The following is an 18,230-nucleotide window of genomic DNA, read 5'->3' as shown; positions in this document are numbered from 1 at the left end:
GGGGGAGTGGTGGTGGTGATGGTGGGGAGGAGGAGGAGGACAATGATGATGATGATGGTGATGGTGATGGGGACAATGATGATGATGATGATGATTATGATGAGGAGGAGGAGGATAGTGGTGGTGGTGATGATGATGATATCGATGATGATTGTTATAATGATGACAACGAATTCAGGCAAAAAAAATTTGGGGGGCTACTTTCCTCGACTTACTGCCTAAAATCTGATACTTTAAATTAGCTTTAACATTGCAATGAATGCTGGGGCTCTTTTTCTTCAATATCCTGGTGGCTGGGTGTTTCACAAACCTGTTTGTAAGATACAAATGACTTTACGCATGACTGGTGAACCTTTCTTGTGCTATGTGATAACCCTATGTAATTGATTTATGACCAAAGAACATGTTCCAGTGGTGAGTAATGTCGGCGTAACTTTACAAACAGCTTTATGAAACACCCACCAGGGCTCATAATTTGAGCAAAATAGCCCAGAGCCCCCGTGTAATTTATTTTCATTGATGGCGATGATGAAAATGACTATGATAATACTGATAATTCTTCAAATGCCAATGTCATAGTATTATGGTTTAATGATGATGACAATTGAGGTTTGATTGATGATGATTGAGCTGGATATTGCCGCTGCTACTGTATAATGGTCATAACAATGATGTCTATTGAAAGTGTAGAATCAAGCTGTCCAAGTGAAACGTCGAGATAAAAGCATCGTAGCGTAGTGGTTCTGATTAATCTGAGTAAAGAGTCTTCGGTTTGTCTCCTACAGGCTTCTGCTTTCCACCATTTGCTGCACTCACACTATGCTTTAATTTACATAAATGTGCAACTTTGATAAAGAAAGTGTTTGGCACTATATTAAGTGTAATCAAAGGCTCCATAAGTCGACCTTCTGTAAGTCGAATAATAACCGAAAGTAGAAGCAGGTTTTCTTACCAATTTGTGCAAAACATGTGTTATTTACTTGACAGATATTAATAATAATAATACATGAGATTTGTATAGCGCACCTTCCATCTTGATTAGATGCTCAAGGCACTTCAGAGCAGAACAACACAAACTATTTACATGTAAATTGTAATACATGTCTGAACAATAAGTCAATGTCTATCAAAAAACACTCTTATACAGGTATGTTTTTAGGTTGCCCTTGCCAAAGATTTTGTGGTTCCAAGAGGTTTTAGTTAGGCTGACCCTAGTCTGCATGCACAGACTTATATTTGACACTTTCAACCAATTATACCATGTTTAGAGTTAAAACTTGACCCCAGACTTTCTGGCTGCTGTGTCAGCCACAGTTGATAGTGAATCTAGTCTTACTACTTCAGACTCTGCATTATGCACCATGCGGATTGCAAAAAAAAACAAAAGTCTGTCTGAAGACAAGGCAGACCCACATGTATCATAATATGCTGTTGATTGTCTTTTCTTGTTTTCATTTGATACAGGGTGATTGTCAATTGAAGCAGCCCCCAGGAAGAGAGATCTACAGAAGAGGCTCGGTCTCTGTGTATGAAGTCAATGGAAAAGACCATAAGGTGAAATAAAACAGATTAACATAAACATGAGAATGTGATGGTTATTTCTAAAGGAATTCACAAGTTGCATTACAAATAAAGCTTAATGTGAAGTAGTTGCCATTGACACTAAATGTGGCTTTCATAGATTGAATAGAAAAATCACGAACTATTAAGAGAAGAGAAGTATAGTGAATACCTTGACTAAATGAAGTACGGATTAATGAAAGTGAATATAAAGATGGACAATAGTAATGGTGATTTCTAAAGGAATTACAAAGCAAAATTACAATTAAGCTCAATATTTTAGTAGTTGCAACTGAAACTAAAATTTGATTACTTGGATGAATAAAAAAAACAATAGGTTTTGTATTAGAGAAGAGTGAATAACTTGACTGATAAAAGTATTAAAGTTCAATTGTTTGAATGTTGACCTTAGCTTTTAGCTCTGTTGTTACTCTTGTAGAGGTTGTCCCCTTTTATGCAATTCTGTCTAATGCCATAGTTTTCATGTTGTATTAACTGCTCATCTTTGTAGAAAGAGGAAGGATAGCATGTGTCACCCAAATCTCCCATTTTCAACATAAACATAATACTGCAGCTTATTTTACACAATTGACATAGTTGGCATTGTCCCATTTTAAACTGTGTGTAATTAATCAATCATTACAAGGAATTGTCAATGATGCTTTAGTTATCCCTGTCTGAAACCCAAGAAATACTTGGATATGAGGACAGTGTATACTTTTCTGAGGCAGCTACCAAACTCTTATTACATACCAATGACGGATACCCTCTTCATATTATACAAATATACCAGGCTTGGAGTACAGTAAGTATTACAGAAATTACAAAAATGGACTTTCATTACTATGATCACTTGTCTTTATTAACCCAAAATTCTCCCGGGGGGGGGGCCATAATGGCCCCCCCCCTCAACAATTTTCGCGATATATCTGCTGCGCGAAATTTTTTCACCTTGCAGCTCACTGACTTTTTACATTCAAGTCTCGCGCAAATTTTGAGACCAAAGTTGTGACGCCCGGGTACGCGGTTACGACATTACGCAACATGCAAGTGCATGTCAGACCCAAAATTGCTCATAAACGTGATTTCATGTACAAATCCAATGCAAATTGCGTATTTAGCCAAAATTCATAAATGTATCATTATTTCTACTTTTACTGATTAAACTTAATTAATTTTGCCTTGTTTATGATCAGAATTATGTCTGGAACAATTTCCATTGAAAAAACAATAAAAAACAAAAAGTAAAAAAACAAGGAAATACATAAGAAATTCATAAAACAATAAAATACATAAGAAATTTATTTCCAAACCAAAGTTTTTTTGAATTACGATTGTTAAGAATGCTGCAAAGAAAATTTTTACCAAAAATTAGCATTCTAGGAGCTTTATTTAGTGAATTAGAGCAAAAAGTATGATTTATGCATAAATTAGCATAATTAATTCATATAAAATAAAATCTCATTATTTTGGAAAATTTTACCATACAGCCTTGTAGATTACATCGCACACTACCAGCGTGCAAATTTTTGCGTCGCTTGCGCGATCGGCGGCCGAGATCTTAAGGGGGGGCCATAATGGCCCCCCCCCCGGGAATGACAAGAATCAAAATACCCCGGGAGATTTAGGGTTAAAGGACAAGTCCACCCTAACAAAAACTGGAATTGAATAAAAAGAGAAAAATTCAACAAGCATAACACTAAAAATTTCATCAAAATCGGATGTAAAATAAGAAAGTTATGGCATTTTAAAGTTTCGCTTATTTTCAACAAAATAGTTGTATGAACGAGCCAGTTACATCCAAATGAGAGAATTGATGACATCACTCACTCACTATTTCTTTTGTATTTTATTATATGAAATATGAAATATTTTTATTTTCTCGTCATTGTCATGTGAAATGAAGTTTCATTCCTCCCTGAACACGTGGAATTCCATTATTTTAACATTTTGTGCTTCAGGCAAGGAGGTCCTAATTCGTCAAATTCGTAAAAATTGAATTATTGTATAATTCAAACAATAAAAAACAAAAGAAATAGTGAGTGAGTGACGTCATTGACTCTGTCATTTGGATGTAACTGGTTCGTTCATATAACTATTTTGTTGAAAATAAGCGAAACTTTGAAATGTCATAACTTTCTTATTTTACATCCGATTTTGATGAAATTTTCAGCATTGTGCTTGTCTGATTTTTCTCTATTGATTTAAATCACTATTTTTCTGAGGTGGACTTGACCTTTAATATTTACCCTATTTAATCTTCATTTTGCGCTCCATCTCACACGAGAACTTTCTATTTTCTTACAGCTGTACTGTCAAAACATGTGCTTACTTGCCAAGCTCTTCCTCGATCACAAGACGCTTTACTTTGATGTCGAGCCGTTCCTCTTCTATATCCTGACAGAGGTCGACCGAAATGGTGCTCATCTCGTCGGCTTCTTCTCAAAGGTAGCTATAGATTATTGGCTTTATTCCAGGTGGAGGTCTTTTCGGTTTTAATCCAAGTGTTAAATTTAGAAGCCACAAAAGCGCCAATCCATGAGATTTATTAGAATTATCAGCATCTTTTTTTGCGACACAAGTAATCTTTTGTCTGGGGGAAAAAAATGTGTGGGAATGATATGTTCAATTGTTTTCTTAACCATCAAAGTGTGATACCGCAAGGACATTTCATGAAGCTGATCGTCAAGTTATGCACCAGTTTCCAATGACTGGTACCAGGTACATGTCTTTTGTGCTGAATGAGATATTAGTTACCCAAAATTTTTGTTGGGTTTTCAAAAATGAAAATCCAGATTTTAATGTTCGAAATACAAATCTGAAATTGAAATAATCAAAATTCTTTTTGCCTAAGTTAAAAATAGAGCTGAATTTTCTATTAACCAATCAATTTTCAACAAATATACTTTAGAACGAAATTTGTGTGAACAATACAAATTGTAGGTGATGAGATTTGAAATAATTGAGAATCTTTTTAGTCCTAGAGAATATGCTTCAATTCATTTATTTCACTCTATAAGGATGAAATGTATACAGGTAAATAAGAAATACATGACAAGAGAGAAAAAAAGTAACGAAAATGATAATACAGTAAATAGTGTAAAAAACAGGATTTGAGTGTTGACTGGCATTAAAGATCTGTTGGATCTTTGAAGTTCCAGTCCAGTCAAGAACGAAAAAGAAGAGATACAAAATAGAACATGCAAAGACAAAAGCATACAGGGGAAAAACAAAACATTAACAATATTAAAATGAAGTGTTTGCCTTTCTAGGAAAATGATAGAAAAAAAGGTAAAGGACTAGCGTATGTGCTTCAGTCATTAGTAAAGGCTGTGTATGAAGTGGCCCCAAGAAATCTTATTGATAGTAACATAACTGCCTCCAAAAAGGGTTTTAACCCTAAATAGACTGGGCTATTTCGACGCCTATAAAGACTGGGGGGGGGCTGATTCAGCCCCCCCTTATGATCTCGGCCGTTGATCGCGCGATCGCGACGAAAATTGGCACACGCGTTACCCATGGCATTATCTACAAAACTATAACATCAAATTCGGCAAAAAATCTCATGTCTCATTAATTATGCTAATTTATGCGTAAAATCATAAGTTTGCTCTAATTAATAAAATAATGCCCCTGAAATGCTAATTTTTGTTTCATATACTCTAGATAGGCATCTGATCAAATTGATTTTTAAAAAATTTCAAAATCAAATTTATTTTCTTATGTATTCTATTGTTTTCTAAATTTCTTATGTATTTCTTTGTTTTTCGACTTTTTGTTTTTTATTGTTTTTTCAATGGAAATTGTCGGGGACTTTATTTTGACCATAAACAAGATAAAATTAATTGATTTTAAGCAGTACAAGGAAAAATAATGAAACATTTATGAATTTTGGCTAAGAACACTATTTGCATTGGATTTGTACACAAATTCACGGTTTTGAGTAATTTTGGGTCTGCATGCACTTACGAAATGTTGCGTAATTTTGGAACCGCGTACCCAGGGGTCACAATTTTGGTCTCAAAAGTTGCGCGAGACTTGAAAGTAAAAAGTCAGCGAGCGACGCAGTCAAAAAATTTCGCGCAGCGGATTTATCGCGAAAAATGTCAAGGGGGGCTGAATCAGCCCCCCCCCCAGTCTTTTTAGGGTTAAACCAATGTTTAGAATATTGCCCACTGTCACTGTGAAAAGAAAAATAGTCATCTGACTTACATTGAATTTCAGCTTGAGCTCTTGCAGCCATTGCCAATAAAGTTAGGCTCGCCAAAGACGCCAGTATGTAATTGACTTGCTATGACATCCCTCTCTAATGCTGATGCCATTTTACCAATTATTCCTCATCTATCTCTCATGAACTTGCCAGTGATGCTTTAGTTATCCCTGTCTGAAACTCAAGTACTACTTGGATATGTGGACAGTTTATACTTTTCTGAGGCAAAGTGAAAATTGTGTAGCATTCCCTTTTTGAATACATACTATTGTTTGCTTACATGGGGACTTGGCCATCCTTTGGCCACTGACCCATTGATGGTTAAATGTCAATTAGCAAGATTGGAACAGTACTGTACCTACTTTGGAGAAAATAATCGCTCTCACTTGTCGTAATGTCTGAAGCTGAGCAAAAGGTCACTAACTTTCCCCCTTTTCAGACAATTATACTTTATTTCAAAATTTGTGGGATACATGGTGTTCTTTTTCCCCCTCATTTTAGGAGAAAGAATCCCCAGATGGTAACAACGTAGCTTGTATTCTAATCCTACCGCCGTTCCAGAGGAAAGGATATGGCAAACTCCTTATTGCATTCAGTAAGTTGTACTAGGGTTCAGGATTCATATCATTCAATAAATTCAAGTATTTTTTCCTAGTCATAGATTCTGTACTGTCTCTCTGTATTTTTTCAATATAATGATTCATTATGTAGAGCATTTGTACCTGACAAAATGGATAAGAAAGTTATACTAATGAGCAGGATAATTCCCTTTTTTCTTTTCATTAACTTTCGGATATATATACATATTGACCTATTTTATTTATGCGTCATGTTTCATAATGCTACAATGCTTCTGAACTGAAATGTATCTTTGTAACATATTCCTATTTCCATCCCTGTAATGTTTTGTTATTGTTGCTGTTGTTGTAATGAGCCCAGAGCTGTGTTACACAAAGATTACTGAACAATTCTCAATGTTGTAATAAAATCCGATTGGTGGATCAAGAAAGAAGTTTCCTAAGTTCATCAGGAAGTATTTCTTTTAACCCTGAATTAATTGGGATGGTCATGGGTTACCCTCGGCCTGATTTATTAGCAGATATCAAGCTTATCCTAAAAATGAAGGAATGCATGACATTTGAAATAAATGATCTCCTATTGTCAGGATTCGAGCCCAGCCATGTCAGCGGCACCTTACTCAGCTGGTACCCGGCCTGGCCGAGCGGATGTTGTTTAGCTTCCTGTACTAACAATAATCTCAATTTTGTCTCAAAATCACTTATATGACTGAAGAAAATTCAACAATAGCTTACGCATTGTCCAAATATGACTCGCCGTGAATTATCGCTTTAGCCTTCTTGGTAGGGTAGGATAGGTCATTTTTTATGCTTAAAAATGAAAGCCAGTCGTCGATGAAATTATAATCTGAAGTTATCAACTGAATATCTCTAAAATGACGTCATTTTTTAAAGGTCACCTGATATCTAAATCCCTTGCTTTTCAAATCACACGACTTGAAGCCGGCTTTCCGGGTATATGCGTGTTCATGGTGAAGTCAATATTCCGACTTTTCTGGTTCAAAGGGTTAAGGACATGGCTGGAGTTATGCTCTGTACAAGTCAGTTGACTTTAGCAATTCTTTCTCCAAAGCAAAAAGCAATGTTTCTATGGTCTTTGCAATAATTCATTCATTTGTATACTGCTATATTGTAAATTGTGTGTCAGCGACTGAATAATAAGAATTCATACCAGACTGGATAGGATCGGGTAATATTATTTTCTCTCTCTCCGTGTTGTAGGTTATGAGTTGTCAAAGTTAGAGAACTGTGTTGGATCACCGGAGAAACCACTGTCTGATCTTGGAAAGCTAAGCTATCGAAGCTACTGGTCTTGGGTCCTACTGGAGATTCTAAGGGACTTCAAGGGAACATTGTCAATCAGAGATTTAAGGTGAGTTGCGTACTGTTTTTGTTGAGTGTCTGAAATGTTCTCTTGACAGATAGCTTGACCTATTGGCTGTTCCATAAAGTGATATACCTTAACTATCGTCCAACCCCTAATTTTCACATTTTTTCTCTTTTTTGTCTCACCTGCGAAGCAAAGTGAGACTATAGGCGCCGCTTTTCCGACGGCGACGGCGGCGGCGGCGTCAACATCAAATCTTAACCTGAGGTTAAGTTTTTGAAATGACATCATAACTTAGAAAGTACATGGACCTAGTTAATAAAACTTGGCCATAAGGTTAATCAAGTATTACTGAACATCCTATTAGAGTTTCATGTCACATGACCAAGGTCAAAGGTCATTTAGGGTCAATGAACTTAGACCATGTTGGAGGAATCAACATCGAAATCTTAACCTGAGGTTAAGTTTTTGAAATGTCATCATAACTTAAAAAATATATAGACCTAGTTCATGAAACTTGGACATAAGGTTAATCAAGTATCAATGAACATCCTGCATGAGTTTCACGTCACATGACCAAGGTCAAAGGTCATTTAGGGTCAATGAACTTTGGATGAATTGGGGATATCTGTTGAATTCCCATCATAACTTTGAAAGTTTATGGATCTGATTCATGAAACTTGGACATAATAGTAATCAAGCATCACTGAACATTTTGTGCAAGTTTCAGGTCACATGATCAAGGTCAAAGGTCATTTAGGGTCAATGAACTTTGGCCGAATTGGGGATATCTGTTGAATTCCCATCATAACTTTGAAAGTTTATGGATCTAATTCATGAAACTTGGACATAATAGTAATCAAGCATCACTGAACATTTTGTGCAAGTTTCAGGTCTCATGATTAAGGTCAAAGGTCATTTAGGGTCAATGAACTTTGGCCGAATCGGGGGTATCTGTTGAATTACCATCATAACTTTGAAAGTTTATTGGTCTAGTTCGTTAAACTTGGACATTAGAGTAATCAAGTATCACTGAATATCCTTTGCGTGTTTCAGGTCACATGTCCAAGGTCAATGAACTTTAGCCGAATTGGGTGTATCTGTTGAATTACCATCATAACTTTGAAAGTTTATGGATCTGATTCATGAAACTTGTACATAAGAGTAATCAAGTATCACTGAACATCCTGTTCCAGTTTCAGGTCACATGATCAAGGTCAAAGGTCATGTAAGGTCAATGAACTTTGGCCATGTTGGGGGTTTTTTGTTGAATAACCATCATATCTCTGTAAGTTTATTGGTCTAGTTCATAAAAAGAGGACATAAGAGTAACCATGTATCACTGAACATCTTGTGCGAGTTAGAGTAGTATGCAAAGTCAGCACTGCTGCTATATTGAACTGCGTGATGCAGGTGAGACGGCCAGAGGCATTCCACTTGTTTAGAACTATTTAATCCATGATTATTTAAGAATGTAATTTAATTCCATTGCATTTGCCAATGATGCTTTAGTTATCCCTGTCTGAAATCCAAGAAATACTTGGGATGTGAGGACAGCTTAAACTTCACTGAGGCATTGTAATAGTAAAGCTGTCTTTTCATATTAAGTCTCCATAAGTCAATTTCGAAAGTCAAATATTTGCCCAAGACTAACAGAATTCAGTGGTCCCAAAAGTGTCTACACCAAAAACTTTCTCAGAAGCTGTTTACAGCATTTAGAAATGTAACATTGACATGAAAATTACATCTGGTCATGTTTTCAACAAGTACATTTCTTTATTTTGTTCTCTCTTCAGTGAAATGACGAGTACTACCCATAACTTCTCAGAAGTGCTTTTGAAGCAATTTAGAAAATTAAACATTGACATGAAAAATTTACCTCTGATCATGTTTTCAACAAATGTTTCTTCTTGACTGTGTTCTCTTTTCAGTCAAATGACGAGTATCACCCAACCCGACATCATCAGCACCCTACAAGCCCTGAACATGATCAAGTACTGGAAGGGGCAGCACGTGATCTGTGTCACCCCGAAGCTGGTCGAGGAACACCTGAAGAGCGCCCAGTACAAGAGACCCAGGCTGACTGTGGACAGTAGCTGCCTGAGGTGGCAGGCCCCAAAGAAACCTCAACTGCACTCCAGAGGGCAGAAGATGAAGAAATGATGGATGGACTTTGTGGATATCGTAAAAGATCAGTACTGTCTGCTAAGAAATGTTAGTGCTAACAACGTGCTAACAGAGGCCCAGTTACAACCGGTTATTTTGCAGCAGTTCCTTGATGTCAGACCAGCACGTTATGACATCTTGGATCAACTTTCGATATCACAGTCCGAAAGATGTGACTTGGCCTGTACTGTTAGTACCCTGTCAGTGCTAACGTTTCAGTGCGCCCGGTACAATTGTTCAGTGAGCTGACGAAAGATGAAAAATGAGTGATGAGAGAGGATAGAGTAACTGGTAATGGAGTAGCAGGAAGTTATTCTGTGAAGGGAGTCTGTATTCCATAGATGGTTGCATTGTCAAAGGTACTTTTGGAAGAAGCTTTAAGGGCAGTTCAATAAAATATGTAAACCGACCCCCAGTTTTTAGGAAACTTCCTGAAGTGATTTTTCAGGCCAAGGAATTTATGTGATGGGATGGCATATTTGGCCAAGCCCCAGATATGCAGATTTTATTACAGGTATTTTCAGTCAGTGGTTTTTCCCAGAGTATGGTATCGGCTAATCACTATCTACTCCCCATGAATGCTCAAGACAGGTGGCTAGTAAGAGAAAGTTTATGATGAGACAAGATAAGGGAGATTGAAGTGAAATCATTCTTATGACTGATGATTGTGAATATAATCTTGATGGTAGTTCCCAGATGTTATTCTTGATTTTCCAAGGTGTAAGCCTGTTCACGATTGTAAAACAGCGCACGAGCAGAAAAAGGTCATTTGAGATAAACCATGAAGGTGGCTTTCAAATTCACTGACATATGCATTTGTGATTTGATGATTATTCATGTATTCCTTTCAAAATATCCATTTTAATCACATCCAAGCTGAAGAGTAATAAATAGAGCCTTCATAATAACTGGTATTTGACAGCAGCCTAAACAATAGTCAAATGTGCCAAAGGCAACACAATAAAACAATTTCCGAACTTTATCCCTGATGTACTATTCTAGTCACCTGGTCTATACAATGCCTTTCGCTCTTAGAATTTGAATACTCTACTGGTAACGCTTACAAAACATCTACATTTGAAAATGATAGTGCTCATCCTAATGAAAAATCACAAACGTCATTTGAGTGAGAAAAGTTGATCATGAGCTAACCGTGAACTGGCTTATTATGGAGATTCTTGAAAGTACAAAATGATTCTGAAAGGATATAACATTCTTTGAATAACTTGTTCGTTAGAGGTATTATTCTTGATTACCCAAGGGTATTTTGAATTCTGTTCAATTTTAAGCCAGGGCTCCACACTAACCCATTTTTTCTACTGGTCCAACCTATTCATGTCGGACAAGTAGATACCCAGTTTTTCAAATTTTTACTGGTCCGAACCTAAAATCTACTGGTCCCAAAAAATAAAGAAAACATTAAGAAAAGGCGCAAGTTTATTTTTCTAGCCTTTCATTACCCCCCCCCCCCCCAAAAAAATGAAGGAAACTGAAGGACAAAAAGAAAGCAAGACAGAAACGAAGAAAGGAAGGAAGGATGGAAGGAAGGAAGGAAGGAAAAGAAAGAAAGAATAAAAGAAAGGAAGAAAAAAAAGGTAAAGAAAGGATAGATGTGAAGGAAGAAAAAAAAGTAAGAACTAAAGAAGGAAAGGAAGGAATAAAGAAGGAACAAATATGAGAAAGAAAGAAAGAAAAGAAAAAAAGAAATTAAGGAAGGAAATGAAGCAAGCAATACAGAAAGAAAGAACAAATCCAGAAAGTAGTAAAGGAAAGAAAGAAGAAGCAATAAAAAAGAAAGGGTAAAAGGAGAGATGGAAAGACAGACAAATGGAGAGATTGAAAGAAGGAAGGAATTAAGGAGGAAATGAAGGAAAGGTAAAATGATAGATAGAAGGAAAGAAATAAACAAAGGAAGGAAGGGAAGGAAAGAAGCAAGCAATTATAAAAAAAAAGAAAAGGTAAAAGAATAGATGAAAGGAAGAAAAAAAGAAAGACCGAGAGACAAAGAAAGGAAGGAATGAAAGAATAAAGGAGAGAAAGGAAGCAAGCAGTCAAAAAAAAAGGAAAGGTAAAATGATATAATTAATAAAGGGAAAAAGGAAAGAACAAGACAGATAGAAGAAAGGAACGAATGTAAGAAAGAAAGGGCTGAGAAAAGAAATAAAAAAAGAAAGGGTAAATAAATGATGGATGGAAGAAACAAACAAAGTAACAAAGAATGAAGAAAGGGGTAAAAAGAAGGAAGGAAAGAAAGGAAGAAGAGAATAAAGGATGGATGGACTCAAAAACTAAAGAAAGAAAATATCAGAAAGAAAGAGAGAAAAGGGAAATATAGAGAAAATATTTTATAAAAGGATAGAAAGAAAAAATGAATTAAAGAAAACAAGGGAAATTAAAAAAGAAAGACAGTAACAAAAAAAATCGAGGGAAGAAACAAAAAAAGATTAAGAAGGAAAGAAAGATAGGAAGAAAGCTTAAACTATTATAAATAATTTATCAGTTTCTTTTCTCATTTAAAATAGCTACGAAAGAAAGTTATATACCATTAGTGTATCAACACACACATAAATGCATATGTGGGGCTATTATGTATTCAGACGATATCACCCGAAACCCGATCTGTTTGAACCAAAACAGAAGTGAAAATTTCTCCTTTTACTGCTTACAAATGACAGAGTCGCTCCAATTTTTAGGAAATATGGACATTATAAGAGCCTTTCATGAGTATGAACCTTGGATTTTGACAGTTATGTGAGAGATTTCTGCCAGAGTTTAGCCAGGCTTCGTTCGTGCTGCCAGTGGAGAATTTACCATGTGGTTTGTGTGGCAGACTACATGTACACTGTATATGCATGCTGGATAGTACTCTAGTAACACGTGCGATTCATTCTGTGTGTATTCTGTGTGTGAATGGCAGAATTTAACGGGGGAAATGGTTTGCTGTGAATTCGACCATTTCTGGAAGTTATTGGCCCAACAATGGTATTATTACTGGTCATGTCGGACTCTTAAATCTTGCTATTTTTGGGAAAATTACTGGCCCGACAATGATATTTTTTACTGGTCATGTCGGACCAGTAAATCTTCCAATTTCTGAAAATCTACTGGCCCGACAGCGATTTTTACCGGTCTGGGACCGTCTGACCGCCGCTAGTGTCGAGCCCTGTTTAAGCTAATACTTGAAGGCTTCTTTACATAAATAATTCTTCTAACTTGTTCTTCATTGATATTTACATGTAGTGTTTCACAAAGTTATTTGTCAGTGACTGTTAAAACTGCTAGTTATTACTGAAATCCATTTCCCTGATTGGTTGACTGCAAATATCTTGGTGAATGTTACTGACAGATTGCCTCATGAAACTGTCTCCTTGGCTCTGAAAGTACTTGAGGGCCCCGTAATACAAAACTTAGCGATTAATCGTACACTTGATTTTCACAATCGATTGTACATTGTAATCAATGTAATCAATCATAGAAAAATGTTCTACGATCATTGCTTAGCTTTGTGTTATGGGCTCCAGGTAAGGAGAAGGAAGGTTTATGTGATGCCAGAGATATTTTAGAAGTATAGTGAGGTGCATGCAGTTAAAATGAAATATGTTTGATTTTTCTTGAATTAATAATAAGAATCTGTAATGAGAAACTTTTTTTTCCTCAATCGAGTTGATTAAATTTTTTAATGTCGTGTGCTGTACATGTATGTACCAATGTTATATACAATCAGATGCATTGAAAACCATAATAGTAATTTGTGATGTATCTTCTGTCATATTATCTTATCATCTACATGGCTAGGATTAGGAAGGTAGGGATATGTTTTCTGTGATCTCCAAAAGTATGAGAAATTTAAACTTCATGATAGATATCACGTTATAGACGCTATACATTTTAGCCATGTAATTGGCATGCATGTGACCTGTTCATTTTGAAAATTATTTAGAAGTCATATGTTTTGATTTAACCCCTTTAAAAAATTATTGAAATTTGATGTGGACTCTGATTTGATGATATATATATATTTTTTATTATATCTTGTGAAGTAAAATTTCCAGACAGGGTTACATCGCACTGATTGGAGTTTGTAATTCATTGATTTTTCTTTAGAAACATTTGACTGTGTTATGAGCCGTTGTTGCCATGGTAGTTGATGGCAAATTAATCAGAAATGCTCAGGTTCATGATTTGTAACTAGACATATAATTTTGAATAACAAGATGGTTTTAGGGATGGTAAATTTCACAGGTTATTTATAGTACTTATACTTTCTTCTTTTTTTTTAGGGGGGAAGGACACATTTAGACAATACCTATTTTCTGCAGTAACATCTATTGCAGATGGTTGAATACTTTAATACCTTCCTCTGAATATGTTTAGGTGATAAACTTTTGTTTGGTTTTATTGTTGAATGATAATGGTATTCATACTGGCATTGCTTATTTCATTATTTTTCTCTAATATTGCTGTTTGTTTTCCATCTAAATGTAATGATCTTTTTATTAGTGATGCCCTTCATGGCTGTCAAAAAATAAAGGCAAATGGCAACTCGTCCTAAATTTATTTGTTGTGAAGAACATGTTTTGCATATGGTCTGGAAATTGCTCCACATTGCATTCTTTTCATTTGTTATTTGGACGTTTGTAAGGAATCGGTAGTACATCTATATGTATGTAATTTCATGGTTCCATGACATTAGCTCCTGCGACAATTGATCCTACTGAAACCAAACATTAACCAGAGCTTCAAATTTGACCATAATCTTAATCATCACATGTTTCTCATTCGAAACCTGTCACAACCCTCACTGTATATCTTCCGATAAATTAGCGGAGGAGGAATTGTCGTAAGAGTAAATGTCGTGTTGCCAATTTCACTGTAGATACATGATGTCATGTAAATATAAATATTTGACATGTTATTTTAGTATTATGTATATAGCGCTCTGTGAATATGTGAATCCTTCAGAAGTTGTGAATAAATTTCTTACAAAAATAATCAGGTTCTTTACATGTATTGTAATATTATTACGCGTCTCATAGTAAAGGATTCATTGTCAATTCAATACTTATTACCTTACATGAACTATTTCAAAAAGAATTTGACTGAAAAGAAGCCAAAGTTAAAATACTCTGCTTTTTTTAAACCAGCTCACATACCCAATCAAAGATTTGGATTGAATACCAGTCCTATGGCCTGTTGCATAAAACAAGTTACAAAGCTTCTGAAATATTTTGATATGATTGTTATAGAAATTGTGTTATGGCAAGTCTTAATGAAACAGGCCCCCGATACTGGCATCTGATAAACATGGGTCATTTTTCGGTGAAAATTGATAAATCAACTTGGGCCAAGGTAGGCACAATTCTCAAATGAAGAGCATTACACTGAAGAGCATTACACTGGAAGCGTTGATTTTTTTTTGTTGAGCTTTTCTTATCTGAACTGTCTGGGCATGTAGCTTTCATATTTGGTAGGAATTGCAAGTCTGTTAGGAAACAAATATCTTTAGCTTGCAGTAGTTGCCAATTAGCATCAGATAGCACACAATCAAACAGCTGCAATTCATGTTGTACGTCGCAAGTATTCCCGGGCATTTTGTGAAAGCTGTCAGCAGACTTCTTTTAGTGAAATCATTTGTTTTAATTTGCTAAGGAGCTTTGGTCTTGGACAGTTGCCATAGTAACACTGACAACTTGTCTGTGCTCAAAAGATTTATGAAATTGTGCCACATTTATCCATTTATCTTAATTGTTTATTTAAATTCAAACCAAATTACAACTTGAAAAGCTAGTGTTTATACAGTATTTTTATCATTAAAACCATGGGCTCATATTCTGAACTCTGGTTTAATTCAATTTGAGCTCTGGTCTAAAATTGTTGTTGGACTATGTTTAGCCAATTTTGACAGTGATACAGTGATTTTTAAAGCAATTTTTAGTGATTTTTATTTTCAAACTGCCCCTCCAGGGGCCCGTTGCAGAAAGAATTGCAATCAATCAAAACTCTAAAAATCATGCGCAACTTGATTTTCTACCAATCAACAGCGTGCATTTGGGACTTGCGATTGATTTTTTAACTTGCGTTTAAACGCAACTCTTTCTGCAACGGACCCTTGTACAAGTTTGATTAATCACATCTGTAATTCAGATCAGTCATAACTTAAGGACTAATACCTTTATTTTCTCCACCGTGACAGAATGATAAACGAGCACAGAGAGCGTAAGAAATATATATTAACAGATTTTTTGGCTTCCCATGATTTTCCAGAGAGATAGACCATGGCCTAAGTTAACCAGTTTTCAGAATATTTACGGGCATAGGAGTATAAACTGACATTACATCTTGCACCGGAAATATCAATCAATGAGCCATGTTACAGAATCATTTTATTGCACAAAATTAGAAAATTAGACATGTACTTTGTACATAAGTTTATCAAAAATATAAACAATAATAAAGATAAAATGATAGTTACATTTATATAGCACTTATTACAATTTGTTTTGAAGCGCTTTGCATTGCAAATGTTATTACCCCGGTCATCGGATCCTTGCATGCCCGCACACAATTTATGCACCTTCTCCACTCCCTGGGGAGCATTCCAACAAGAGTTCCAATACTCAATTACTAGGTATACTACATATAGGCTTTCGCATCCTACTGGGTACCCATTTAACACCTGGGTGGAGAGTGGCAAGGTTTGGATTGATGCCTTGCCAAAGGACGCTAGGCCACGGAAGGATTCGAACACACGTCCCTCTGATTGCAAGGCGAGAGTCCGAAGTGCTACACCACGACGCTTCCACATGCATCACATGTGACAAGGAGTTTGATTACACATACAATACTGAATACGGTTGTACATTAATTCTCCACAACAATTGCACAGAAATTCCTGTGCTGCGAAATATTATACATGTAATTTCACAATGGGTGATTTCAAGTTCAGTGTTGACCTATTGGTGTTGGTGTTAGGCCATTTTTTTATACACGAGTATAACACCAATCATAAAAATGATGTTGGTCCTGAAAGGTTGCTCACTAGTTGTTGAGGTGTCAATAATGTGATCTGGATCAGTTTTACAAACTCAGAATAGGTTTTGGAGCTATGGGAAGCAATCCAAATTGTGCTTCCAACACAAACACCGGACTTGAAATCACCCAATGGAGGAACATAGTAACATTAATTTTGAATTTCATTCAATCTTTTCTAGGATGATACATCACAACGATTTTAGACAAACTCAAGCTTTCTTCAAAGAATTTGAAAAAAAAATTGATTGCAAAATCGTAACAAAATACATGAAAACATTTTTGACAATGCTTTTGATGACGAGATATTATAACTTTCAGATTTGGGGATTTGTCATCATTTACAAAAGGCATTCTTTTATCAAAATCCCACATTGAAAACAATATTTGAAAAAAAATTGAATTGCACAATTAACAAAAAAGGGTCCCAAAGCAATATAAATTTGTAACTTTGTCATTATGGTAATAATTATGTTAAAATAGGGATGCAGCACATGAAAATTGAGGTACCAAGGTAGTTATCATTTTGGCAAAGGCACAATAATAAGAGTTTATGTAATGAGCCCGGGGGGGCCACTTCCATTCACGAGTGGATACCATGCGCGACCATGGGGTCTCGAAAAGCACCCTAAACACGTAATTTCCATTTTCTGAAAATGCACCCCTTAACAAGTATTGGCGTGTGAAACCCTACCCTTAACAAGTATGGGAAACAAAACGATACTCTTGGCAAATATTCCCTGAAATGAACCCCTAAACAAGTACAGGAATGTTTTGTTACGGGTCCTTCGGTCGTCGCGGCTTTACCTTATTTGGTTAGTACGACCCCACCTTCTACACCTCGCGCAAATCGGACTCTAAACACGAAGTTTTGGGGCAAAAAGGACATCCTTTATAAAACATTTTAATTTTGTTTTATCATCCCCGCATATTCGACCCTAAACACGTAATTTTCCTAGCGAAATAGATACCCCTTTTTCATTATTTTTGTGTTTTTGACACCCTTATCACGTTACGTACGTAACGTGCCATATCATGAAAAAGACATCCTTTTTACGTGTTTTTTTGGTCGCGCATGGTATCCACTCGCCAATGTAATTGGCCCCCCCACAATAATAATGAGTAATGAGACCAAGGTTTATTTCATACATAAGAAATACATGTAGAGTAAAAGACCACCTGAAATCTAGTTCAATTCTTGGACATGTGCCATCAAAATTAATGTCATTGTCAGCTCTGAGCTCAAGGTATTTTGAGTCTAGGATTAATGTAATTTAATAATAATAATAATAGGCATTTATATACCGCCATCTATCTAGAAATATTCTATTCCGAGGCACGTTGTTATTATTACCACAGC

The 18,230-nt window shown here is 35.8% G+C and overlaps 1 protein-coding gene across 1 annotated transcript in view; it reads left to right on the top strand.

The window, feature by feature from the left end:
• LOC121432169 (histone acetyltransferase KAT8-like) overlaps positions 1-10,090 on the top strand; it is a 30,955-nt gene extending 20,865 nt beyond the window's left edge. Inside the window, exons 7-11 of the mRNA XM_041630025.1 lie at positions 1,465-1,554; positions 3,868-4,008; positions 6,272-6,365; positions 7,570-7,720; positions 9,607-10,090. Coding sequence (XP_041485959.1) covers positions 1,465-1,554; positions 3,868-4,008; positions 6,272-6,365; positions 7,570-7,720; positions 9,607-9,838 — 708 coding nt within the window. The 3' untranslated portion in view covers positions 9,839-10,090. The remainder of the gene's footprint in view (positions 1-1,464; positions 1,555-3,867; positions 4,009-6,271; positions 6,366-7,569; positions 7,721-9,606) is intronic.
• The last annotated feature ends 8,140 nt before the right edge of the window (positions 10,091-18,230 follow it).

The sequence above is a fragment of the Lytechinus variegatus genome, chromosome 18 (genome assembly GCF_018143015.1).
Source record: "Lytechinus variegatus isolate NC3 chromosome 18, Lvar_3.0, whole genome shotgun sequence".
Taxonomy (NCBI): domain Eukaryota; kingdom Metazoa; phylum Echinodermata; class Echinoidea; order Temnopleuroida; family Toxopneustidae; genus Lytechinus; species Lytechinus variegatus.
This window is presented reverse-complemented; position numbering and strand designations above follow the sequence as displayed.